Genomic DNA, 27222 nt, shown 5'->3' with positions numbered 1-27222 from the left:
TTGTTACTCAATGAGAAGTGTTCTAATATAGACAATGGGTCGTGTCTCATATTATTTGTTATCGTTTTATTATTCATTATTTTCACTTTACTCGCATAAATAATTTTGTTCGAAGAACATTTATATGCAGTTGTACTTCGCACAATTTGCAATTTCTAGTTTACATATTATATGCTTATAAAATATTTTTGTAGATCTGGATAAGCTGTACAAAGAAATACAACACTTAGACATTTCTAAAACTGCTAAGGAGAACTGTGATGAAACCTCGACTAGTATACCAGGAGCTGGAGCTAATGGAGGCTTTGATATCCTACCAGTAAGTGCCGCCAAGTCAGGCTAAATAAATCTTTCTAGTATTTCTGGCCAATTGAGGCTAAATAACTGTCTGGTCAAGTTAAGCAAAATATGTCTTAGTAGCTCTTGCTCAAATGTGATTAAATAATTCTTACTTGGTAAATCTGATTGAACAAGGCTAAATAACTCTTGATAATAAGTCTGGCCAATTAAGACTACATGACTACGTGGCACACACATCAAGTTTAAATAATATAGCCTATCCAGGCCCGTAACCAGGGGAATTTTGGGGTTTGGCCAAATCCCCCTTTTTGAACAGTTTACGACTGTAGTGGTATTTCATCATAAGCTTTTTCCATTAAAGAAACACTTCTGAGTTAAACTTGGCCTATTGGAAACCCCCTTCACATGAACCTGGTTACAGGCCTTCTATCCCCTATGGTTCCGAGGGGATGCTTAATATGAAATGGTTGGTAAGCACAATTTGAAGTGTGACAAAAACTACTTTATAATAGTGAGCCACCATTTCCTTGCTATGCTTGTTGAACAAGTCAACATTCATTTGTTTCCACAGGCAGAGGTTATCCAGTTTATATTCCAACATCTGACTATCCCTGATCTTTGCCGAGTGGCACCTGTCTGTCATCTATTTAAGAAGCACTGCTATGATTCCATACTTTACTGTCAACTAAATATACAACCATACTGGTTTAAAGTGAGTTTTTTTTAGATTTCAGGATATACTGATATATCTTGCTTTTTTTTTATCTGTTCCTTTTTTTCAAGTAAATAATAATTTTACAAAAAATTAAAAGGGTTTGTAAAGTTAAATTTGAGATGACAATTAAAAAATTGTATTTAATATCTTAATTATTGGCTTATTTAATTCTATATAATTGTTATATTATACTATTTTAATTATTATTATTATTATTATTATTATTATTATTATTATGCCTAATGTCGTTCTTATGAATTATTAATTTTATTAAAGTAAGTAGTTAAGGATTATATGTTTTGTGTATCGTATCCTGGGCACATAAGGATAACAGTTGGTTATAACTGAGTCGTTAACCCAGGTTAAACAAGAAATGAATAAAAATGAAAAAATAATGCCACTTGAAGATTCAAGAAAAACCTCCAAAATTAAATTTAAATTGTTCATTTAAAAGAAATTCCACATAAGTTTCAACAAACTTTTAAAAAGTGATAGATAAATGTTTCTATGATTTACAGATACCTTCTAATAACCACCCAAAACGTTTGAGAATCAGAATTTTTCATGTTTTTGCATTTTATAAAAGAAGATATATTGAAGAAAATGTCTGCAAAATATCAATCATTAAATCTAACTGAAAAGTATATTAAAATTATTTTTAAAATACAATCTTAATAATAAACTATTGATTTTGGAATTTTTGGAAGCTTTTTTCTCAAAACCTACATGGCTAATATCCAGTGAATTAAATATTCATAACTTCACTAATACTCAACCAATTTCCATCAAATAAACACTATTTTAAAAGAAGAATTCATGCAGAATCTAAAAATACCAAAAACTGTATTTTTCCTACAAACGGCTGGTTTTGCCAGAGCCAGTCACGTATAGTTGTAGTTTACTTTGAACATGTACAGTATCTTCTCTATCTGTTTATGTACCCTAATAAACATGATTTAAAATGTTTTCTTCCTAGTTCAATGATTCTGACTTGGAAAGATTCTCATCACGCTGTAGACAACTCAAGAAACTGAGTCTAGCTTGGTGTGGCAGCTACGGGATGCTTACCCCTGAAACATTTGACAGGTAAGAAACTGAGTCTAGCTTTCTGTAGCAGCTGCTAGATAAAGCTTACTCCTGAAACATTTGACAGGTAAAGGACTGAGTGTACCTTGTTTTGGCAGCTATGTGGTGCATGCTAACCCCTGACACATTTAACAGTAAAAAAGTGAGTCTAACTTGGTGTGTCTGTGTGCTGGGGAAAGCTTACTTCTAACACATTTGAAAGTTATAGAAAACTGACAGTGTAGCTTGATTTGGCAACTGGTGGAATCTATAACTCTGTATACACTGTCAATTTTTATATATATGGGTGTGATATGATATCGTCATGTCCCTATATGGGTTTTATATGACATCATCATGTCCATTATTATATGGGTTTCATATGACATTATGTCCATATATTGGTGTTATAATGACACCAACATGCCCATATATGGGTGTTATAAGATATTGTCATATCCATATATGGGTGTTATATGGTATTATGCCCATATATGGATGTGTATAATATTCAGGCTGAACAAGAAGAAAACAATAAGACTGTTCGAACAAGATATAAAATGGTATCACACATGAAATGCCATCTTTTTATTGACCTCCAGACGTAAAGCTGGTCATAGATAATCAGCATGTTGAACTATGTCCATCAGAGGGCGCTCTACAGATATTGCAATCATCATGCCTTGAGATTTTAATGTTTTATGTGTACTGGGCCCTCTGGGAGAACAGTAACTTCTTACTGAAGAGGTAACCCAGTATAAAGAATAAATAAATAAAATAAATAAAAAATATGGGCAAATCACAGATGTTTGTTTGAAAACTGACAGTGTAGCTTGATTTGGCAACTGGTGGAATCTATAACTCTGTATACACTGTCAATTTTTATATATATGGGTGTGATATGATATCGTCATGTCCCTATATGGGTTTTATATGACATCATCATGTCCATATATGGGTTTCATATGACATTATGTCCATATATGGGTGTTATAATGACACCAACATGCCCATATATGGGTGTTATAAGATATTGTCATATCCATATATGGGTGTTATATGGTATTATGCCCATATATGGATGTTATATAATATAATATTATATAACATCCATATATTATATAATATAATATTCAGGCTGAACAAGAAGAAACATTAAGACTGTTCGAACAAGACATAAAATGGTATCACACATGAAATGCCATCTTTTTATTGACCTCCAGACGTAAAGCTGGTCATAGATAATCAGCATGTTGAACTATGTCCATCAGAGGGCGCTATACAGATATTGCAATCATCATGCCTATATATGGGCAAATCACAGATGTTTGTCAAATAAAATATGGTTGTCTGGACAGACAGCCTATCCCAAGATTCAAGTTTCAAAATTCAAGATAGCCTTTATTGTTCATTAAAAATAACAGAATCTTACATATTTGGCATCATGTATTTCCAGATGATGTTTTTACGGTAAACAGATAAACAATACAACTGACCAAAATGTTGTTATAATATTTGTATTCTTTAATATTGCATATTTTTTACATTTAAACATCTCTGTATCCATATCAGAATTATTATTTTTTATCAATTTTTTTTATCCTTCATTGTATTAATAATTGTTTGACTTTCATTTATTTCTGGTAAAATTGCATAATAATTGCAAAGTTTTGTCTCTATCATTTACAGATTTATAGAAAGGTGTGGAAGGAATATGGAATGTCTACAGTTAAGCTGCTGCTCTTTCCTCAATGATGACAATGTGCAAACCATCGCAGAAACATGTACACAATTAAAAGGTACTGCAAAATATTCTCTTATTAATATTAAATAATATAAAATCACCATGCTTAATTAATCAAATTTTAATGCATAACTTGTTACAGTGTTACTTATTTGATTTACTTGAATACGTTGTTTGCGCTAAACAATGGTGTGGTATTTGTGTTATGGTTGTCAGCTTCAGATTCAATTTTTTTGTCCTATATAAAAATAGCAGTGACTACATTTTCAAGTCATTAAAATTTATAAAAAAAAAACATTAGTTATATATAGATAAAATATACATTATAATGGCTAGTAAAATACTTAAAGCGCTACAATTCTAAACACACAATAACAAAATATTAAAATGCTGAATAAGAATTCCAGTTAAAATTTGAAAATTACTAATTTCAGATCGATTAGGCCTTTTTAAAATACTGTATTATACATAACAACATTAAAAAACGTCAATTATAGTTATACAATCTGATCGAGTATTGAATAAATAAATCTGAATGAATCACAAATTGTAGTTTACCATCTTTCATAAAGCTCTCTGTCCAGACTATAAGATTTTTTTTGACAGACAACTGTTGTATGCCCATATATAGTCATGATAGGCCCATATATAGTCATGATGGGCCCATATATAGTCATGATGGACCCATATATAGTCATGATGGGCCTATATATTTTATTTTATTTTTTTTTAATTCTAAACACCTTTACCTAGGATACATTTTCAGGCAGAAGTTAATGCCTGTTTTTGACAATTGTCCTGCAAGCTAGTGCCCCCTCATATGGTAATGATGTGATGTCATCATTACCATACTTAGGCAAGTGTTTTTCAAATAAAATTTGATAGTGTGGACAGGGCTTTAGAGGCATTTGGTCCCGCAAAGATTAAATAATATAAAATCACCATGCTTAATTAATCAAATTTTAATGCATAACTTGTTACAGTGTTACTTATTTGATTTACTTGAATACGTTGTTTGCGCTAAACAATGGTGTGGTATTTGTGTTATGGTTGTCAGCTTCATATTCAATTTTTTCGTCCTATATAAAAATAGCAGTGACTACATTTTCAAGTCATTAAAATTTATAAAAAAAAACATTAGTTATATCATTAGTTATATATAGATAAAATATACATTATAATGGCTAGTAAAATACTTAAAGCGCTACAATTCTAAACACACAATAACAAAATATTAAAATGCTGAATAAGAATTCCAGTTAAAATTTGAAAATTACTAATTTCAGATCGATTAGGCCTTTTTAAAATACTGTATTATACATAACAACATTAAAAAACGTCAATTATAGTTATACAATCTCATCGAGTATTGAATAAATGAATTCTGCCAATCTGAATAAATCACAAATTGTAGTCCATCTTTCATAAAGCTCTCTGTCCAGACTATAAGATTTTTTTTGACAGACAACTGTTGTATGCCCATATATAGTCATGATGGGCCCATATATAGTCATGATGGTCCCATATATAGTCATGATGGGCCCATATATAGTTATGATGGACCCATATATAGTCATGATGGGCCTATATATTTTATTTTGTTTTTTTAAATTCTAAACACCTTTACCCAGGATACATTTTCAGGCAGAAGTTAATGCCTGTTTTTGACAATTGTCCTGCAAGCTAGTGCCCCCTCATGGTAATGATGTGATGTCATCATTACCATACTTAGGCATGTCACAAGTGTTTTTCAAATAAAATTTGATAGTGTGGACAGGGCTTTAGAGGCATTTGGTCCTGCAAAGCTCTGTTCATACTATCACGTTATATGTGAAAAAGTGTGTGTGATTTTGACCATATGGGCATGTTGATGTCATATTACATTAGCAGGTGATTGTAACGTGAAAAAAAAAAATTGTGTATGACTTTCCCATATATTCGAATTAAGATATTATGTCCTACCCATATATGGACATGATATCATAATACACATTTTTAAAATATAACAGGTGATTTTCATCTAGTGTACTGCATACAGTAATTCACAAAAAAAAAAAAAAAAATTAAAAATAATAATAATAACGATAACCATTTTCATGGAAACTAAAGTTTAAGCGAGTCTGTCTTGCATGGTAGACCGTTATAGTTGTAAAATCGTCAATATGATGACGGTGGCGGCAGCTGGGAAAGAAGAAGAACAAGACAACAGGTTTGATGTTCCATTGTGCCTGCTTCAGATTCACTCAGTAATCAATAAGGACAAATGATTTTGATACTGAACACATTGATAATAATAATATGTTTATTTATAAAGGATTATGAGCTTACATTTATTCTTCTGTGCCTTTGAAATATATCATCATCGCAAATTTCTTGCTGTGGTGATATGTGTCAAAGCCTAGTCTTAGCTGTAAATTATTGTTTTCTCTATGTTGCAAATGCTTATGTAATTGAATGATCAACATAATTTTTTTATTGGTTGTAGAATTTATTATTTTTATTTAATCTATGGTTGCTAAATGTCTAATTAAATACACAATAATGTACAGTATTATTAATATTGTATTGATGATAATATAATAATATTTACAATAATACCAAATAATAGTGACCATGATGGTAATAAATAGTGGTTTTTACATAGTGGTAGGTTGCACTCAGTCAAAAACTACAGCACAGTAGTATAATACGGAGTCAAAGGGTGAATATGAGCACTTGACCCCAATATAGCACCCTTCACTTCACTATCTCCCTTTTACCCATAAGTCCTCATGTTAACACCCCAAGATATGGCAGCAAATATTACAATTTAAAAAGGTACAGTATCGCATGGTACAAGAAATACTAATGATTAATAATAAAAATTTGCTGAAATAATACAAAATTATAATCATAATCATCAGTAAGTTAATTAATAATATATTTGTCTGTCACAACTTAACAAGAATACTTTAGTTTCGTTGTAACATGCTTAAAAATTCTCTACTAGATAAATTGTATGCGACTAACATATTATATGGCCATTTTAGAGCATTCCCTGAAGATAAGCATGTATCTTTCCTTTAATAATAATAATAATATGCATATTTTGTTTTCTATTCTAAAATGTGATTGATATGAAATAATAATATACAGTAAATATTATGTAAGGACAATAATCATATTCAATGTGATATAGATATGACAAAAAAATGTCATAAAATTGGTAGGAAATTATATTTTTAATAAATTTGGTGTAAATAACACTATTTTTCAATCTGTTATTGTGTAATGGTTGTATACGGTTACCCTTATAAATGCTAAGTTGTTTACAGATTAGAAAATTCATTTATTTTTGATAGTAAACAGTGCCTGCATTTAATATTGATAATTAAGGTTATATTGCTTGTTCAGCATTAATATACATGGTTGTAAAAATTTCAGAAATCTAGCAAAATCTGTTACCCTTATAAAGGCTGCATAATAATGTTTGGTACCTGGAGATTTTTTGTGAATATTTATTACAATTTGATTACATAGCTTAGTACTATTATTGTACATTATACCATATTACCGAGTATGTGATCACTTTTGCTGAATAATCAATATTAAAGTAAACAATTATTTTCTATTTGAATAACACTGAAGCTGGATTAGAATCTGCTTGAAAATTACCGGTGTTGAAATTGTTATATTAATAGTACATTAGAGTATAACATAGAGATGACCAAAATATTTTGATGATTCTATGTTATTTCTCTCTAAATGCATAGTTTTACTTCTATAATTTTACTGCTTCGTTGCTTGTGTACTTATAACCAGTGGCAATGAAGTTCTATTTGAAAAATCACAATTAATAACCAATTAATTGAGGTCTTGTTTTCTGAAAGTTTGTAAAAGGAGTGTTTGGTTTATAGTGCAGTAACAGAGAATCTGAATTCAAAAGACTTGAATTCGGTTGTTGTTGAAATCTGCTACAACAATTTGGCCATTTGGTGTGATAGCAATACCACTCGGTGAGAAGAAGTCCCCTTCTGCAGATCCCTGTTGTCCAAAGGTGGTCACTGAATTTCCCATAGCATCAAGAACCTGGACACGATTGTTCTTCCACTCAGTTACGGCTATGAAGCCTGTACGATCTACTGCTATTCCCATCGGCTGGTTAAATTGACCAGGTCCATCTCCTTCGGTACCATATGTACAGCAAAACACTCCCTGATCACTGAATATTTGTATGTTGTGGTTTTCAAAGTCGGTCACTGCCAGTTTTCCATTCGGCATTATCGCGATACCAACAGGTTCCATGAATTCTCCATCACCGGTTCCTTTCCTGCCAATATCTCTCTGATATTTGCCATCCACAGTGAATACACGAAGGCAAGAATTCTGGCGGTCGCAAACGTATATGTTTTTATCATCACATGCCACACCCCAAGGCTTGAAATTGTTCTGCATGTCCATCTTCATCGTTTGCTTCAGTTTACCAGAACCAGCCATCAACATCTGGACCTCGTGGTTGTCTGTGTAACTAGCGACCAAGTTACCATGTTGGTTGGTAGTCACGGCAGAGACGCCAACATCAACCATTAGGTTAACGCTATGAAGTTTAAATGATGAGGCAAATTTACCGGTCAGAGAAAACACTTTGATTTCATTTGTTTTACTGTTTGCTATGGCAATGTTTTTGTCCTTAGTGATTGTTAGTCCCAAAGGATGGTGAAGTGAGTCTTCTGAAAATCCTCTCCGTCCAAAGACAAGCGTTGGCTTCCCTTTCTTGCTGTAGTCTGTGATTGGTGATTTAGCCATGACTTCAAGATAATTTTTGATTCTATAGAAAAGATGAAAATATACTTACTTTATGCATTAAAATGTGTTTAATTATTTATATAACTAATTTGATATACAAGATATTTTTTAATAAATGTTAATGCTAGTTTTCCTTTTTATCTTTTGTTTTTTTGACTTGAAAAAAATATAATAAATGATGTTTTTTTTTCATATTTATTTAAAAAAAAATGAAAATCTATTTATTTATAATTGAAATACATACAAGGATATATTTTGTACTGTTTCAATAAAAGCCAATCACCTAAAGCTCTGTCCAGACTATGAAATTTTCTTTGACAAAACACTGCTGTATGCCCATATATAGTCATGATATGATGTCTTCATGACCATATTTAGGCATGTCACATGTTTTTTTTTCAAATAAAATTTGATAGTCTGGACAGGTCTTTGGAAACTATAGCGCTGCTTCTTCAAGGGCCAAAGAATAATGAAAAGTTAATATTAGGCCAAATATAAAAAATTACTAGTTTCTTGTCCCCTCGCGCATCCATTTTCTCTGCCTAACCAATTTTTTAAAATTTTTTAATTCTTTATTTTACGAAATGTATGAAAATCTGGCTAGCTCGCATCAGTAAAATTCCTCTCTAGATCGTTGTTTGGGGATACATGGTATGAATCGTGTCTAGTGCTTCTTTTATTTGCTTTCAATGTGTCTACTTGGTAAAAGTGAGGGAGTAGTACTGTTTCCCACTGACCATCTTGAATTAGCCATTTTGCAGTAAAAAAAAAAAAAGTGCCCTCATTCTCTTTGTTCAAAATATCAGGACGAGAAACTACTTTTTTTCTTATTTACTTGGCCTTAGAGTACTGTATAAGGGAAACAATCAGAAACAGGATTTTTAAAGTCCTGTTCACACTATCTTATGCGACAAATTTGTGTAATGTGTCCTTATGATCATGATGATGTCATATTACGTTCAAATATTGGCACAATATAGTTATTTGTCACAAAAATTTGAGTGTAGACAAAGCTTATTACACTGTTAACACATAAATTGTACCCATAAATATAAGCAAGATCCTATATTCTGCATTTCATTGTATATGTACTATATTTTACATTAGATGAGAATAAGCACTACAAAATTAGGCTCCTGTTTCTTCATGTGTGTCAAGAATATTTTGGGACAAGTAATATTATGAGAAGATTTCTGCATGATCAGTTTTGAATAAAGTTCAGCAAGTTATATGCACCAGTGCCTTGTATTAATGATTGAATGCGCTCACCATAGTGGGAATCATTCCCTTTTTCAAGAAACTTATTATTAGAAGCAAAATTCTTCATAAATTACTTACTATGTTATGGCTTACATTTTCTATTCTTATCATTCCATTATAACAAAATCTATTTTAGAAAAAATTCGCTCAAGAATTTGGAATGGATCTATCAGTGTTTTAGTTTACATTGTATTGGTTAAACATGGCGTCAACATACCAAGTTATTATAAAAACTTCAGTGTATTCAATCAAGAAAAATAGAAGCTATACAGGAATATAACATCTACAAAATGGACATGTTAAAATGCACAATACTTTTAATTACCATTATTTTCTCCTACTCTATTTATGGGAAAATTGAATATGAATGCATAGTTACCAACCTGAGAGATTTTAAATGCATGACTACACCAGTTGGTGGGAGGGAGGGGCAGGAGCCGCCGGGTCCCCATCCGGGGGTCCAGAGGTGCCGCCCCGGTGGGGTCCAGACGAGGGCCCCTGGCGCTCCGATGATCTGAGCATTTTTAAGCTGTTTTAAATGGATTTCAGGGAGTGTTTATTGACAATAGCAGGTACGGTAAATAAACAAAAATATTTTTAATGAAGCCACGTACAATTTGAGTTTCAATGTACATCTTGTTTAATTTGAGCACCCAAACTATGTACACAAACATTTTATTACTCAGTAGGCACACTGATCAATTTTTAATAATGCGTCAGTAAAATAAGTATTCATGTAAATACTGTCTAATGATTTAAGTTACTTCATGACCGTTTTTATGAGTTTAATAAAACCAGTTTCTTTTAATTTTAAATATATTTTCCCCTAAATTCGTGATAATTCGTTATCACGCATAGACCTGTGCAAATGCGTGTTTCAACCAAAATCACTTTGAAATGCGGGACTGTCCCGCACGATGCGAGATGGTTGGTAACAGTGTAAATGGGAAGAAATATTTATATATGTAACTGAAATTGTCACATTCGCCAACCTGTTTCTTCAAAGATCCTGACACAGGAAGTAGTAAAATGCTTAGAGGATCCAAAATAGGCACTCCACCATGTACAATAATTGGTGATTAGTATGTAATTACCAAAATCAAGTAATAATGATATGCCTTACCATGCAATAATTTGCTTCTGATCATGCAAAATAACATGTACTAAATGTAGAATGCACTTAGGGTGATGGTAAATGGTAATTGATGTAGAATTTAAATGCGCATAATACTAGGTCTCTATGCGCTTTCAACAAAATGTTCAAAAGAAGTTGAAAAAAATAAATAAGATGAGGAAGAGAAAAAGGAAAAGGAACAACAAAAACCATCAACAAAATTGAAAGCATTAGATAGATGAGAAAGGTTAAGTTTTGAGTCTGGCCTTAAATAGGAAAATGGATGACGATTCCTTGTGTATTATGGGAAAAGAGTTCCAGAGTCTAGGTGCCGCGACCTTAAACGAATACTCACCGTACAACTTCAGCTTGCGAATATGAGTAGAAAGCGTAGGAGAGCTAGAGGTGGATTGAAGTGAACGACGGCAGGTTTTGGAGTTTAACTGAATAAGTTCGGAAATATAGGAAGGGGCCTGACAATGGAGAGCTTTATAAATGAGAAGTAATATTTTGTAGGAAATTTGTTTGGTGACTGAAAGCCAGTGTAGAGAAAGAAGAACAGGAGTGTTATCTTGTCGGCGAGGTGCTTGTGTAATGAGATGAGCAGCATAAGAGACACCATTGCAATATCCAGCCTAGATGTAATGAGGGCATGGATAAGTTTAGATCCCTTATAATTATTATTGATATTATTAATATCAAGTCCACTTATATGAAGTTATACCATCCCAGAAAGCATTAATTGTCAGTGTGCCTACAGTAAGCCAATTAACATAGACATTTATACTCACCTCTTAGCAGTTCCTTGCTTGTGTTGTTGTTGCTGTTTACCCTGTATAGTTTGTAATACTATATTGTACCAATGGCTTGGTTTTTACATTTCTGTGTTTACAAAACCTGCCCAGGGCAGTGTTCTATATCCACATTGGCATCATGCCACATCAGTTCGTTAAAGTTTATAGATAGGTACGTTTCATCATCAACATTTTACACAATACCAGATTATTTGTGTACTTTTCTTAATTTATTCAGCATTTTTTCAAGGAAGGTTGAGCCTTAAACCTTGAACTATATACTATTGTTAATCTATTTACCAATTTAAAAAAATATTGTTCAGTTTCAGTCAGCTTTTTTGCAGATGCATAAATTTACAGTATTTATTTGTTGCACCTAGGATGGGAATGGTACAGTCCACAGTAGTAGCATTCATATTCATTTTATGCAGTATAATTTGTTTATCAATGAAAGCTATTGAATTTATTATAATTATTTTGTATCAACACAGTGAGTATATGTATAGAGGTACTTGATTGTGTAAAGTTCAAGTAGGAAGACCCAGAAATACAGATGAATGTTAAGCAAACAGATTAGGGGTATTAGATTAAATAAAACAAAACTTTTGACACATTTAGTGGCTACTAGTTAAACCGACTTTTATACAAAACAGCAAAATATTGAAGTTTAGTTAAATTATAAGGTTTAATTGTCTCCCCAATGTAGCAAAGGTTCGGGAGGCTTCATGGGTTTATCTGTATTATTCTTCATCCTGTTTCATGTTATTTTATTGTTTTTTGGGATCAGAAGCAGCATGTTATTAATGTTTTGTATGAAGGAAAAGTTTCTTTGCATGCCATTTTGTCTCAAAAACTTACTTTATTTTATAAATACTATACCAAACATATTATATCATCTCAATTTCACCCACTAAAAAACTCTAGTAAGCTGAGCCTTTTTAAATTTTTTTTTTTAGAATTGAATTTCCAATCATGCACCCAACTTAATGGTCGGAGCTTTGGTTGTTTATCTTCACTACATTCTCTACAACGGTTGAATCTATACCGCACAAGTCTGACTGATAATCAAGCGTGTTTCTTATTCAAGTAAGTCACATTCGTTTTAGTTTTTATATAATTATAAATATAATCATTAGCGGAAAAGGTAATGATAAATACTGGTGATAATAATTGATGAAAATTAAGAATAATACTCTTTATAAGGGTGGTGCCACCTTTTCCAGACAGTTGGTTCATCGTTCAAGTCCATATCCACCTGAGTCACATTGTTCCCCGATAGATTTTACCAACAGCCGACCCGCTGGTGCCAGCCCTCACTATTAAATAAACTCATTGATATAGTGTCATTAGGATCAAATGTCCTAGGCCTTTTAAATTTAGATACAAAGATATTAAGTGACCTGTTCAAGTTCACTTGAGAAATGGGTAGTGTGGGGTTTGAAACCCTGATCTCATTGCTATGTATTGAAATATATCATTGTTAAATATTTGTTTTTTAATAGGAATTTCCCTGACTTGGAACATCTGAATTTAGGATCAGTATCTGGTATCCAGCATTTTGATGTGGTAATGGGCTCATTAGGTCATTATTGCAAGTAAGTATACAAAACATACCAATCATATTTGTTTAATATACTCATATTTTACCAGAATAACAGATCCAGTAGGTTCTCAATCAACTAAGTCTCAAAAAGAGATTAAAGTTTATTATGCCTACCTGAGATAATTTATTCTGTCTGTCATACTGTAAATATAAATTTATTTTTCTTTTTGATCAGATCATCATTAAATAATAAACAGAATAGTCATTTCCTTTGGAATTACATTAATTATATGTTTATTGTTGCGACTGTGAAGTATACAAAATTGATCAATAATTGTTATATTCTCAGGAAATTAAAGAGTTTAGATCTATGGAGGGCAAAGACATTGACGAAAATTGGTCTAGGCTCCCTGGCCAAGGGATGCCCCCAATTACTGGAGCTTGACATAGGATGGTGGTAAGTCAAAATAATCTTAGCCAGTAATAGGGATGAGACTCAGTCTAAAGAGTAATGTCTGATTCTTATTATGCTGTTATCAAGCTAAATCTTAGGTCGTGACCCTAAATAAAGTTGCCCATGATGTTCGAATGGTCAGTGAAAGTTCATGGAAAAAAAAGAATTGGAATAATAGAAATGAAACACAATGTTTTTTAATAGACAATTAAAATCCCATCTATACTCATGACAAAATATGATATCAGGCGATCATACTTATCCTATTTGCAAACCATTCTGTGTAGCTTATCATTGAGTTTGCCAAGAATTTTTGAGATAATAAGTTAAGTGCATCCTTTGATTAATTGAATAAATTTATTCAGCAAAGTACATTGATAACTCAGGAAAGTCAACATGACCTATTTACAAAGTGGCATAACAAAAAGAACAAATGCACACAATTTTAGTATAATATACATTTTCTGTAACCATTTGCAATCCATTTCAAGTGTATTCTGATTGGTGTAGGCAAGAGTATTTCATAATTTTTGCACCAGTGGGGTAGAAAGTTACTAATTCATCATTAACATGTTTCGGCGCCTTGAGAAAATTTTATTGTGGAAGGCTCACTGCAAATATCCCACCATTACCATTACCATTAACATGATTTGTTTAATTACATGATTATTCTTTAGTACACAAGTATCACAGTATCAGTATAGGTTTTCACATTTATATATATTTTTTTCATTCATTTCAGTTTGGACGTTAGTGGAATTGATATATTAGTGGAAAAATGCAAGAATCTAAAGAAATTGTTTTTAACCTCTAACAGGTAAAGTATCTATGTGATTGGAGAGCATGGAGTAGGCTGTAGCTTAATGGTTAATATGCTGGCACTCAAGTCCCAGTGTCCTGGGTTCAAATCTTGTGAAAACTAGATTTTATCATGTCTAGAAACATCAAAACTAAATAATTGAACTTTTACTGTTGAATGGAAATGAAACAAAATAAATGATTTTGAATCTTTTCTAGACTCTATTTAAACTACAAAGGTAATTGTAGCTTCATTACAACTATCTGCTTTCAATTTTTATCGGATGGAAGATAGTACAGTTGTAATTGGAGTGTCTCCTGTTAAATTATCTAACGTATTAAGCTGCATGAAATTTGACTTGGTAATTGTAGCGTATGCTTTGTTGTGTAAACGCACATATTAATTTGAGTGTCTGTTGATCACATGATCCCTAGTATTGCATGTACAGTATAATCAAAGATGAATTTAATTGTCCAGTAGATCCTTCAAAGTCCTCTGTATGGAAATCAAATTCAAATATGGTCATAGAGTCCAATCACATTTAATAGTTATATAGGCTCTTGGCTATCTTTTTTAAGTGTGAACAATCAATAAATTTTAAGCCGACCTAAATTTAGTCTGACTTTATAGGGCTGACTCATCTTCATATATGAACGCAAACTGAACCTGCGTCGCCAAGGTAGCCTTGAGGGCGGTCAATTTTGGCATCTTATACCATAACATTTCATGTAAAAACCTGGTGCAAAGGAGGAAGTGTGAACGTTCACAGTGCGAAACTAGAGCCGATACTAACTGTAAACGGACAGAGTTGGCCGTAGTTAAGGCGGCCTTGGGCTGATATAATAAGTGTGTTTGGGCTCATAGACATCTTATTTGGTGAATTCCATTGTCTTTTACAGAACCATTGGTGATAACGATCTTGAGGCAATAGCTGTGAATTGTGCAGACTTAGAGCAGTTGGATCTGCTGGGTATGCGGTACATTAGTCCTTCAAGTCTTGAGAGGTAAATCAGCAGCCTTTTCATCCCTAATATGTTACATTATTGTGCAGGTTAAAATAAGACATTTCCATGTGTTCCAATCATAATGTTTTGAGTCTGCATGCATTTTTCCATTTGATACTGTATGTCGTATACTTTCTATGTTACTATAATTTATTTGTTGTATATCGGTTTATCTACAAATATATACAGGATCAACATGATAGACACACAATCCATTGGCATCATTGATTACTTGTTTAAAATATGCAACCACTGTGGATGTTTATTTTCCTAGCACTGTCACAACTTTTCTGCCAGATGCAATGTATACATTTTATACTGTAAATCTACTGTTATACTTATTTATACTGTATTGTGTTAATACATACTGTTTTACATTATAAACTTTACAGATAATTTTCACTATCACTAGCTATGCTGCTATTTTTTAACCATCTTGCTTTCCTTTTACTACCATTTCTTTCAATTTCAGGGTGTTGATTAAGTGCCAAAAGATGGTTTTTGTTGATATATCATTTTGTGAACAGATTACTACAACAGTGGTCAACAACCTAAAGGTGCTTTATCCAAGAGTCACGTTCAAAAAGAGCTTTAGTCGTACTTTAGATGAGTAATTACGAATTAAACTTGTCTGACAGGCATACGCGTCGGCAGGAGTAGGGGGTGAAGCTCTGGGTCTCCATGTGGCTAAGCATCTGGAGAAAATATGGAGTTTCGAGCCATATTAAGCTGTTATGAGACATTTTAGAAGGTATTATGCTAAAGGAATTTTAAGAAAAAAGTGTCTTGGCTGCCACATGAGAGGGCTTAGCCTTCCAATGGGAGGCTTAAACCCCTACTGCTCAGTATTGGCACCACCACTTGGTATGTGTATTTCTATTATTGTTGTCATTATTATGTTTAGTTCAGGTAACCGTATAACTGAGTTTACTATTATTATTGTTGTCATTATTATGTTTAGTTCAGGTAACCGTATAACTGAGTTTAGAGGTGTGAAGTCATGAATTGGAGATGAGATCTCTGTGATTTGGTGTTATGGAGGTGGATGGTGGTTTGTTGGTGGAGGTTGAAAAGCTGAGAGTTATCATGTGGGTGAGCATATGTATGTATGTGTGTTTGTGTGTTTTTGGCCTGTGTGTACAGTATGTGTATACAGTACTGTATGTAGACTACAGGTACATAATAATGTATTTGAAATGCAATATAGCACAAATATATTTTTCACTAATTAACAATTTTTCAAAAATATAATCATTATGGTTCAATTTGATAGCTTGTGCAATAGTTGACCTACGAGCTGTGTAGAATACTAGATATTCGAATTTGTGTATTATTACGTTGAAAAGGTCAGTCATATAATACGGAATACAAAACACAAATAACTTTATTAATCTTTAATAAAATACAAAAGAAAAACATCTTGAGTTTGCAAAGTGATGGTAAAACATAACATCCAAAAAATAACATTATAAAATTTATGGGCAAATCAGGATTTTTAAATTATAAGCTGCATTAGAATATATAAAATGCTGTAGGGAATAGAATGTACAGTACAAATATATTTTTTTACTGTACTAACATTTGCAAAAATATACTATTATTGGTTAAATTTTATAGCTTCTGCCATTGTGTATCTGTGTTTAGTAATATTTGTAGCATTGTACATACATAAATATCCTTTTAGTAAAACAAGACAATTCCACGTATAAAAATAGTACTGTACTGTAGTAATGAAATCCAGTGGTTGTTTGGGTTAAAAAAAAAAAAAAAACTAATCTTGGTCCATTGGCTATCTTCTGAGGATAACGTATGGCACTGTATTAGTTGACAGTTTTTATTACTGATGATATAGGTGCATCAATGGCAGATGAAGGGTCTATTCCACCTAAGCCCCACCATGGCTGGGGCTAAAGTAAGAAAATGTATGATTACGGCAACTCTAGAAAAATTTAGAGGGCCCCAAGCCAGCTGGGCCCACTTTTGAATAAGCTACTGTACATTTTTTAGTAGAAAAATGGACACATTCAAACATAATCACAGTTCAAGAGGATTCAGATTTTGTTGTTTTATTACAAAAATAAATCAAAGTACATTATCATCTAAACCAGTTGAAATGTGTGTGTCAGTAAGCAGGATGATGCCAAGCAATTTCCAGGCAGTTTTCCATGCAGCTACCTTAGCAGTGACGCAGTCAACAACCCTGTGGACATCACATCCGCATGGACTTGTGTTCATGTGCACAGCTTTTGCAACATAATCCATTCCTTGAGACCAGTCATTGATTCCCCTACAATTGTAAACTAGCTGCAAGAGATAGGACTCCCAGCCTGATTGGAGAGCTTTTGCTATATCGTGCCTGTCGACCAAATCGGTTGTTTCTAGCACAGAAAACAAAAACAAACATTTTTATATGAAGATACTGCAAAAAAATGGTGTACAAATGGTGCCACCCACAATCATCAGGTGCAGATAAAGATCTTTGCCGGTGTGAGGGATAAAAATTTAAAAAGGTGTAAAGTAAAAACCGCGCTGCATGTTCATGTGTGTTTCAACTCACACCCACACAGTTTACAGGTATATATATTTTTTTACAGGAATACCATAAAAATACATCCTCCGTGCAAAAAATTTGGCATAGAAAATCCGTCCGAAAAATAAGAGCTGATTTCCGCAGATTTTGCTGAAAATTACGCTTTGACCTAATCTTAATATAAAACTATATGTATTATGCAGTAATTACGAATTTGCACACATATCTTCCTAGCGAATTTCCACACAAATTTGAGGTATCGTCTGTGCAATTAAAAATTTTTACAGTAAAGTATCATTTTACATTAAAATAATTTTGCTAATTGGAGCATTACCAGTCAAGTTATTGAGGTTGTTTATTGCCACAATTTCTGTGTAACCTGCTCCAGGAATAACTTTTTCATCCACAAAGGCCTGAGTGAGTCGATGTATACATGACATGAATTGTTCCTCCAACCCATCAAGTAGAGGCTGGCTTGGGGCACACAAAACAGCAGTCTGTTACAAAATATGAGAAACGAACATTTGAATTGTAATTTAAAATGGAGAGGGAGAATTATTAGAATAAAGAGATGTACAAGTAGATTAGAAACCATTAAGAGGGGGATCATGAGAACATCCCCTCCCCTAGTTTTACCACAAAAATTTCAAATTTCTTTAAAATTAATAATAATAATAATACCCAGCAAACATTTATAAGGTGCCAATTCTGAATTAAACGATCAAAGGCATGAGCGTTATTACCCCTGGTCACTGGATAACGTACAATGGCAAACCAGCACATAGTGGAACCTTCTCTGCTCCCTGGGGAATATCCCTAGTGATTCGCTACTTCTTCAGCACATGAAACTAGAACATTCAATGCTACACCATCCTACCAGGTACCCATTTATACTCCTGGGTAGAGAGAGACAAACGTAGATAAAGTGCCTTGCCCAAGGACCAACCACTTCTACATAATCAGCTGTGACCTCTTATTTGTTTGTTCATTCATTTATTCGATTGCTCATTTACTAATTCATTCAATTATTCATCTATCCATGCATCTATTCATTTATTTAATTCCTTGTATTCTTACTTGAATACTTGATTCTGTTTCGATGCGGACAAACTGGCTCTGATTGCATAGACTAGTTGAACCTTGACCTTTAGTCTGTCCACCTTCTAATGTGTTTAAGGATGATACAGATCCTACGTCAACCTAAAGAGGAATCAAAGAAAGGATCAAAATAAAATAAAACAACCAAATCTAATATTACACAAAAAATACTTCAATTTTAAAATGTAGCATACTTTTTTTTTGTTTATTATAGACCGACAGTATGTGTATTTCATTTTTTTTTTTCATTTCATTTATTTCGCCAGATATAAATATATAAATATACAAATATAAAATTTCAAAAATAGAATTGTTGCCATGTGGCAGGATTGCCCAAAAGTAGAAGATCTACTGTCGAGGGGCTCTCCTCATGACAACAAAAATACAATATCGCAATTCTATATACATAATTTTTAAAAAAATATTATAAACGTTAACATTACTTTTATATTGCCACTTACTAAGTTTTCTAAAAATAAATAAAATTTATGTAGAAAATATACAAAATTAAAGACATTATAAATAAGCCATAAACACTAAAATTACTTCACATTACTTGAGAAATACAAATATACCTGTATGTATAGATAAGTTACTTGAGATAAATACGGACAAAACTCTAAAGTTTTGCGAATTATGAATATCATCTTCAGGGTATATATAACACAACATTATTATAATAAATTCTACAACCAATATTATTAGCATAAAGATCATTAGATAGAAATTAGTAGATAAATAATAGATTACCTCTTCAGCATCCAAAATGTATGTTAAAATATTGGCGCCTGATCCACCTGAAAGTTTTTTTAATGCGGAATACTTCACTTGTTGTACAACCAAAACATTCTCAGCTAAACAGTCCGCACAGAGACTGCTATCCACCGTTCCCTTGGTAACCAAAATACTGATATTTAGTTGTTTTAAAAGATCAAGGACTTTCTGTTTCCAGTGTTTTTGTGAAGTGTGTACAGTTGAAGCTGACTTAACAATGACTTCAGGTTTCAGTGATTCTTTGTATCCGAGGTGATGATATCTAGGTTGTACATCCCCAGAAATAAGCTGTTGATATTAAAACACATAAATCAACAGTGATGTTGTTGGTCTATGGGTGAGATACTTAACTGGATGAATGCCCACGCACCGCCTCCTCACCTGGATCATGGTGATCTCAAGGCAAATTGAGGCCTGTTACATAACACTGTTGCATTTATACAGTATATGCCTGGGTCAAATGATTCCATGAGGTAAGCTCCTAAAAGCAAGCTGGCATATATCGGTTCATTCAGGTTTAGTACCGTATTCACAAAATGCTCATTCACTCAGTTTGTGGGAGCCATTTGAAATCTGGTAAAATTTTAAATAAAAAACTACAAATAAAAATTTTATAGTAAAACCATGGCAATATTATAGTTTACTATTAGACCTCCATGGTAAAGCACAATGTAATATTTACCAATAGCTTAGGCTGAGATTGTTTGAGTACTGTGACTAAGGGGACTTGGTGGCTTGTGGTGGGCAATATGAGACCAGCTTCAACCCTAGATTCAGAGGATGGAGGACCTAGCATTGAACATATATGCAGCCACTTTGTATTAACATTTCTGAAACAAAAAATAAAATGAATGAATGCAGTATAGCATTGTACTGAAATCTGTAATCATAGAGTAGTAATGAACATTATGCATATTTAAAATTTTTTTTAATGAATTGCTCTTACAGTGTACACAGTAATATAATTATGTTCAAAAATATTGTATACACAAAAATTGTACCAACATATTTTTATATGATTATTCATAATGCATGCTTTCTGTGTGTGCAATATGTACAGTGTATGGAAACCTGCCTACATTTTTTTTTTAACCTGCCAGTGCCAGTATATTTTTTTAATTGTTATTCTTATTCTGTGGTAGGCTGGAATTTGTAGGGAACTTTGATACCAACTAAATTACATTTATTTTGTGATGGAAATAAAGTCATGAACTATCAATTGTAATGTTTATAATGTAATAATAAATGAAGGTATGGTCTTACACTTTCAAAATTTCTCTGGTTGTACTTTTAAACATCTGCATGGCGATTTTCATTGCTTGTTCTGAATCATACGAAAGAGCAGGTCTGCAAAAACAAATAAAATAACAAGATATTAATGATTATAATTCATTAAAACACACTTGATATGGGCTTTAGCTCATGTCATCTCTAGTCACGCCCCTGGTCTCTAGATGTGTATAAGAGACAGATATATATATATAATATATATATATATATATATATGTCATTTTTATTAATTTCTACAATATTATAATTTTTAGTTTGTTACTGGTCAATATATAATTTAAAATATGAATTTGTAGCAAGTAAATAACACAGAATGTCAGATATACTTATTGAATATTATATCTATATTATTTTTATTAATTTCTACAATTTTATAAATTTTAGATTGTTAAAAAATTTAGTTAATCTTTTAAAATAATTTTATAAAATACATTATATAATTGTTTAAATACATATTTTTTAAATGGTTACATTTATTTAAATTTGGTAATGTTTTGTATAGATTTTTTAAATTTCTAATACTTTATATATTTCCCAGGTTACTTTCTCTAAAAACTTACCCTAGCAAATCCACCAACTCTACGAATGACTTTTGATCTTGTTCCAATGGGTCATCAACATTTTGTTGGGATGCATCATCTACAATCATAAGTTTTGATACAGACTTTATTTTGTGGTCTGCTGTCTGGTTTCTTTCATTGTCTTTACTTCCAACGTTGGCAATCCTATCATCTATGCATCTGAATGTCCTCCCGACTGCCGACTGCACATTATCTGAAGGCGGCTTCGAGATTTCTTGGTGTTGCTCTATTTCAATATATTGGCTTTGCATTTGAACTCTGTCAGTTCTCATCTCTCTGGTTTCTTCTACCTTTCTGTTGATGAATGAGTTGATATTTACCTCAGATAATTTCTTATCATCACTCTGCTGTGTTTCTGCAATAAACTCATCGTTTTGTATCTTACCAACTTCATTGTCAGTGTTTTTTATGGTTCTAAAATGTCTGCTATGTGACATTCCTTTCAGCAATGAGAACTTAGATGATTCCTTAATCTTTTTTTCAATAAGAGAATCTATATCAACCGTCAAATTCTGTTGGGCTTTTGGAAGGATTTCATTAATTTCTAATTTTTTAGTATATCCTTGAAAATATACTGATGGACAGTTATTATCTTCCATGGAAACAGTGCCACTAACAGGCTGATCTAACTTAGTTCCTCTCTGTGAAAAAATCTCATCTTGAGATACATTGGGTAAGTTATCGAAACAGCCGGCAAATTCATTGTCGCTGTCAGGATCCTTACATACTAATTCCTGCCTTTCAATCAATTTTGCCACATGATGTGGTAGATTTGAAGAATTTCTTTGCAGTTCTGAGTGAACAAAGTCATTAGAAAGTGTTTTAAGGGAATGCATTTCTGTTAAATTTTTAGAAATCTGAGAGCTAGTAACAGATAATGTTGCTACATCAGATAATTTAAGGTGTTCATCACATAGTGTTCCTAAGCCCAAAACATCATAATCCTCTATTGCATTAACAAAATCCTGATGATCCTCACATTGTATCATTCTGAGCGTATCGGTTGAGCTCACTTCAGGTAGTATTTGCAAGTCTGTCTGTTCTGCCTTGTTTTCATCTGTAAAGAACCATGAAACATCCTGGTCTTCCATGATATCCTGATATGTAGACCAGCTGTTTTTCTCTCTTTCCGTTGGTATCATGTATCCCTGGTAAATTTCTTTCCCACAATTCTTTAATGTTTTTTCAGTTGATCCGTTACTTGCTTTCATTATCTGAGTAATTCCATCAGGATCAGATGTTGTCATCATCCCTGTTTCCTTTCTCTTTATTTCTCCACCAGGATCATAGACTTTTCCAATTACTTCTATATTTGAACATGATGCCATGCCTCGAGCTTGGCATAAGTATGAGTCATTAGACCGACCTTCCAGCTGGTGTGACATTATTTGGGTCAGTGATATTGATGATTTCTGTACAACGTTGATGCAAAATTCCAGTAACTCATCCCCAACTGCCAGCATTGAACTTATTGGATAACCCTGTGAAAAAGAATTAAGAATCATCACACTTAAGGTCTCCTGACTGATGTTAGTTTCTGAGAGTAATCTACGTTTACCACAAGCTCTTTGTTCTTTTCATTACATACTAATACTGTATTTCAAAATGTTGATCAACTTATAATAAGCATAGATAAATACAAACATGCACATAGTGATCTCGACATGATGTGCTATAAGACCGACATTTTTGGGGCAGATGCAAGAGGGATGCAAACATTTCTATCGCACCCCCTTAAATTGTATTTAGAAAAATAATTGTTGTATTGTATTGTTGATATGAATTACTGGTAAGATGAGTAAGTATGAGAGTGCAATTTCTGGGCACCTTAAGTCCATATTCTCAAAATTTTCTCACCTCAGCCTGCATCCACCCCAGCATTTCATTATTATTTTCATTACCTTGATCATTAGGTTCTTGAACTCTTGACACCAATACCCAAGCAAGACAACCATGGTAGTAGAATAGCAGCCATAAACATTATCATGAGTCTGGACTGCCGAGGCTATCATTTCTCCAATAGGGTGCTATAATATATAATATAATTTACATGAATAGAATTTTTTAGATCGGTCAGAATTTTTTTTTTTTTACCTTGGTTTTTATGGCTGATTCTACTATCATTATAGATATATGAGATTATTTTATATTTGTAAAAAACAAAAAAGGCCAACTCTACATTTTCCAGACACTTGGTTAGTTGGGATTGGAAAACACCTTTTTTTTATTGCCTAATTACACGGTAGTTTACCAACCTGGGTATCGAGTAACTGTAGTAGTTCCCTTGTACTGGTAATGCTAACACTTTCAAGTTCATCTTGTTCAACAAAAAATTTCACACTGCAATAAAAAATGGAGAAAATTACACTTATGAAAGTCAATGGCTATTTTTACACCTGTCTAAAAGAAATTCCTAATTCTGATTGGATGTTATAGTATGTAGGAATTAGATTAAGGACAATAACAACCAATCATAATTTGTGTTTGTTGTGAATGCCTTCTTTTACTTATTTACATTCTTTTCTTTAATTATCTTAATTAATACCAGTAGATTGCTTTATCAGGGTTACATTTAACTAGGCTATGAGCCTATTCAGTGCAGTGGTGATGCCAGAAATTGCTGAGGGAGGAGTCCGAACCAAAGGGCCTACGAAGCCTTGGTCGACGGCCTGAAATAAAAAATTCATTTGATAGGGTGCATGGGGAGAGGCTTTATCGCTTAGTATGGTCCAAAATGTGATTTTAGTCCACATTATTAGGGATTTTCAATCAAAATAACATTATTTGGATAGGCAAATTAATTATATTGTTTTTAATTTTCGATCCACACAGTGTGTCCAGGCCTGTCCGACAAGGGGGTAAAAATGCCCACCCTGGCCCACCGCTGGCACCAGAGTTTAATATTGTTATATTGAATATTCACTTTATTATTTTAATGAGAACAGATAAATGAAGCTTTTTGATTGACCAGTAATACTACCTTTTACTTGGACCAAGTAATGTTCTGAAGGCAGATCCTAAAAAATAAAAACACCAAAGAGAGATTATATAATAGTTATTTGTAACAATAGTTATATATAGAGATTAAAAGGCAAATTAATGAAAAACAACAATGCTGTGGGAAACAATGGCTGGATCTCGGTAGAGATACAATTAAATATGAAAAGGTAACAGCCAGAAATCAATCGTACATTTGCCTCATTTGTGTTGTATCTTTAGTGATCTGTCTCTTATACACATCTAGATGTGTATAAGAGACAGCTTTATATATTTCCCATGTGTGTGTGTGTGAACAGTTAAACTTGTCTAACTTGATTTTGCCTAACTCAAATAATTTCTAAGACAAATAATTTCTAAGTCAAACTTATTTTACATGCCAAATTGTTGTGTTTTCCATTAATTAACACGTTGACTGCCAGCGACGAGTATACTCGCCCACAGGGTTTGCTGAGGGCACCAGGAACGAGTATACTCGTCAAAAACGGGGGAACAATCTAACGTTTATAACTTCTTTATTATACAATGTAGGACCACAGACTCAACGGCTGGTAGTTCGGAGAAGATACATCTAGACGATAACGTACAAATAACATATATGTTTGTTGTGTTATGTTGCCGGTAGTACACTCGAGCAGTACAAGTGGGGACGCCCTTTGAACCTATACCAACCCATGCAAAAAGAGGACGAGATAACTTGCACTTGGCATAGTCAGCAAAAAGTTCTATCACAGTGCCATCAACGAGTATACTCGCCCCCTAATATTTTCCCGCCAATTTATTAGACACATCATTTTGATGATATATGACTAGATAAAATTTCAAAAAAGTATGTTTGTACATGTAAACTTATTTTGGCACACGGGAAGGAACCGTAAAAAAGGTCTGGCAGTCAACGTGTTAACAATCTGTAAGTCAAGTTTTATCAAAGTCAAACAATTTTTCAATGGCATTTTGGATTCGACTTAGGCAAGTTCAACTGAGGCAATTTCAAATGTATATATATATATATATATATAAAAACTAAGTTTGCTGTGTTGTGTAGCATCATAATTACAATATATGTAAATAACAGCTAATTTGAATATTGAATATTATTACCTGCAAGCTAGTTTCTAGCTTAACCACAGCTCCACTATGTAAAAAATTTGAAATGAAAGAAAGTATATATTTATGGAGATTGTGCCTATGGTATGACACTCGAACCAGCAAAGGATGCAACATTGCCGGTTTGAATCCCAACAGACACTTTTTGATATTGTTCTTAATTAATTTTGTTATTTGTTGTTGTGTATAATTATTACCAATTACTGAAGCAACTTGAAGTCCTGGCTGGTGTTTTCCATCTGCTGGAAGCATTTCACTATTAAAGCAGCTAGGCCCCCTGGCCTCAGTACAGTAGAAGAATCCAATCCTCCTTCCTAGAATTTTGTTTTTATAGAAATAACGGAAACATACAAAATTATGGTTTCGCATCTGGAAAACCATTAAAAAAAAAAAATTTTACTCATGCTATTAGATAAAAAAAAATCTGTATGTATGGCAATCGAACTGTTCAACAACAACAACAACAACAACAATAATAATAAAATAATAATAATAATAATAATAATAATAATAATAATAATAATAATAATAATAATAATAATAATAATAAATTTATAAACCGCCTAAACATCAAATGAATCTGAGACACTGTATAGCAGCCTAACTTGGACCGGGTACCGCACGTCAATGGAGTATCTCAATTCTAACGTAAATGCACTTGTTACGGCACTAGTCTATGCCTTAGGGGCTAGTCCTACCTTGGGCTAGGCCTAGACCTAGCTAGTCTAGCCTGCTGTAGGCCTATGGCCTAGTACTAGTACTAGTAGGTTCCCTTCCTTGGGTCTAGAAAGCAGCACAGTAGTAAACAATTATTAAAAATTATTAAGAAGCTTTGACACTGTCATGTCTGAGTGGTGTAATCTAGTACTTAATTACTTTTCTTTTGGTATAAAATTAAATAAATACCGTTGTCTTATTCTCTTCTTGAACCCTTTCGTCGTGGAGAGAGTACAATCTAGTCTAGGCAAAGATACTAGAAATCTTCAATTGCATCCTGCTGCAGACCGACAGCGAGGCGAGGTCAGCCACGCTTTGCAAAAGCAGCCAGACATTGCAAAATCGTTAATGCAAAAGAATAGCCTGGGCGATACCATTTTCGCGAAGGTAAATTGACTTTCGACATAAACCTTGTACAAAAAAAAATGATCGACCACTTTTATGGTTGCTGCCCTCTACAGTATTTCAACGTCAGGTTAAGTTATTGTAGGTGGTGGACAACCCTGGGTAAACTAACCCAGTAGTCATGGTTGGGGCGAGTGGATACAGAA

At 32.9% G+C, this 27222-nt stretch overlaps 3 protein-coding genes across 5 annotated transcripts in view; 1 reads left to right on the top strand and 2 right to left on the bottom strand.

The window, feature by feature from the left end:
- Nucleotides 1–16996, top strand: part of LOC117109115 (F-box/LRR-repeat protein 4-like) — a 21891-nt gene extending 4895 nt beyond the window's left edge. The window contains exons 7-16 of the mRNA XM_033251358.1: nucleotides 195–319; nucleotides 872–1012; nucleotides 1992–2101; nucleotides 3770–3879; nucleotides 12734–12863; nucleotides 13280–13372; nucleotides 13670–13777; nucleotides 14517–14591; nucleotides 15473–15577; nucleotides 16050–16996. Of these exons, the coding sequence (XP_033107249.1) occupies nucleotides 195–319; nucleotides 872–1012; nucleotides 1992–2101; nucleotides 3770–3879; nucleotides 12734–12863; nucleotides 13280–13372; nucleotides 13670–13777; nucleotides 14517–14591; nucleotides 15473–15577; nucleotides 16050–16191 (1139 nt within the window). The 3' untranslated portion in view covers nucleotides 16192–16996. The remainder of the gene's footprint in view (nucleotides 1–194; nucleotides 320–871; nucleotides 1013–1991; nucleotides 2102–3769; nucleotides 3880–12733; nucleotides 12864–13279; nucleotides 13373–13669; nucleotides 13778–14516; nucleotides 14592–15472; nucleotides 15578–16049) is intronic.
- On the bottom strand, nucleotides 6107–12011 carry LOC117109116 (E3 ubiquitin-protein ligase TRIM71-like). The gene is made up of 2 exons (XM_033251359.1): nucleotides 11775–12011; nucleotides 6107–8631 (listed from the first exon to the last, which is right to left on the bottom strand). The coding sequence occupies exon 2, from the start codon at nucleotides 8607–8609 to the stop codon at nucleotides 7743–7745; it is 867 nt and encodes a 288-aa protein (XP_033107250.1). The 5' UTR covers nucleotides 8610–8631; nucleotides 11775–12011; the 3' UTR covers nucleotides 6107–7742.
- Nucleotides 16962–26938, bottom strand: LOC117109114. Of its 3 annotated transcripts, none has more exons than XM_033251354.1 (12): nucleotides 26831–26938; nucleotides 26152–26268; nucleotides 24831–24867; nucleotides 24106–24190; nucleotides 23752–23877; nucleotides 21830–23331; nucleotides 21243–21326; nucleotides 20662–20809; nucleotides 19956–20267; nucleotides 19185–19307; nucleotides 18442–18604; nucleotides 16962–17961 (listed from the first exon to the last, which is right to left on the bottom strand). In XM_033251354.1, the coding sequence occupies exons 2-12, from the start codon at nucleotides 26204–26206 to the stop codon at nucleotides 17660–17662; spliced, it is 2937 nt and encodes a 978-aa protein (XP_033107245.1). In that variant the 5' UTR covers nucleotides 26207–26268; nucleotides 26831–26938; the 3' UTR covers nucleotides 16962–17659. The 3 variants fall into 3 exon arrangements, with proteins under 3 accessions (XP_033107245.1, XP_033107248.1, XP_033107247.1); XM_033251357.1 differs by having other exon boundaries at nucleotides 16962–17955; XM_033251356.1 differs by having other exon boundaries at nucleotides 26861–26938.
- Between the last annotated feature and the right edge of the window lie 284 nt (nucleotides 26939–27222).

Source organism: Anneissia japonica, unplaced genomic scaffold, assembly GCF_011630105.1.
Source record: "Anneissia japonica isolate Jap-2015-1 unplaced genomic scaffold, ASM1163010v1 scaffold288023_len281633_cov177, whole genome shotgun sequence".
NCBI lineage: Eukaryota > Metazoa > Echinodermata > Crinoidea > Comatulida > Comatulidae > Anneissia > Anneissia japonica.
This window is presented reverse-complemented; position numbering and strand designations above follow the sequence as displayed.

Bases quoted from the DNA above. Each gene is read 5' to 3' on its own strand.
- LOC117109116 (XM_033251359.1), bottom strand. From the start codon at position 8,609: ATGGCTAAATCACCAATCACAGACTACAGCAAGAAAGGGAAGCCAACG.
- LOC117109114 (XM_033251354.1), bottom strand. From the start codon at position 26,206: ATGCTTCCAGCAGATGGAAAACACCAGCCAGGACTTCAAGTTGCTTCA. The intron at 24,868-26,151 runs GTAATAATTATA...TTTATTTTTTAG, and splicing joins TCAAGTTGCTTCAGTAATTG to GATCTGCCTTCAGAACATTA. The intron at 17,962-18,441 runs GTAATGCTCCAA...TTTTGTTTTCTG, and splicing joins CAACCTCAATAACTTGACTG to TGCTAGAAACAACCGATTTG.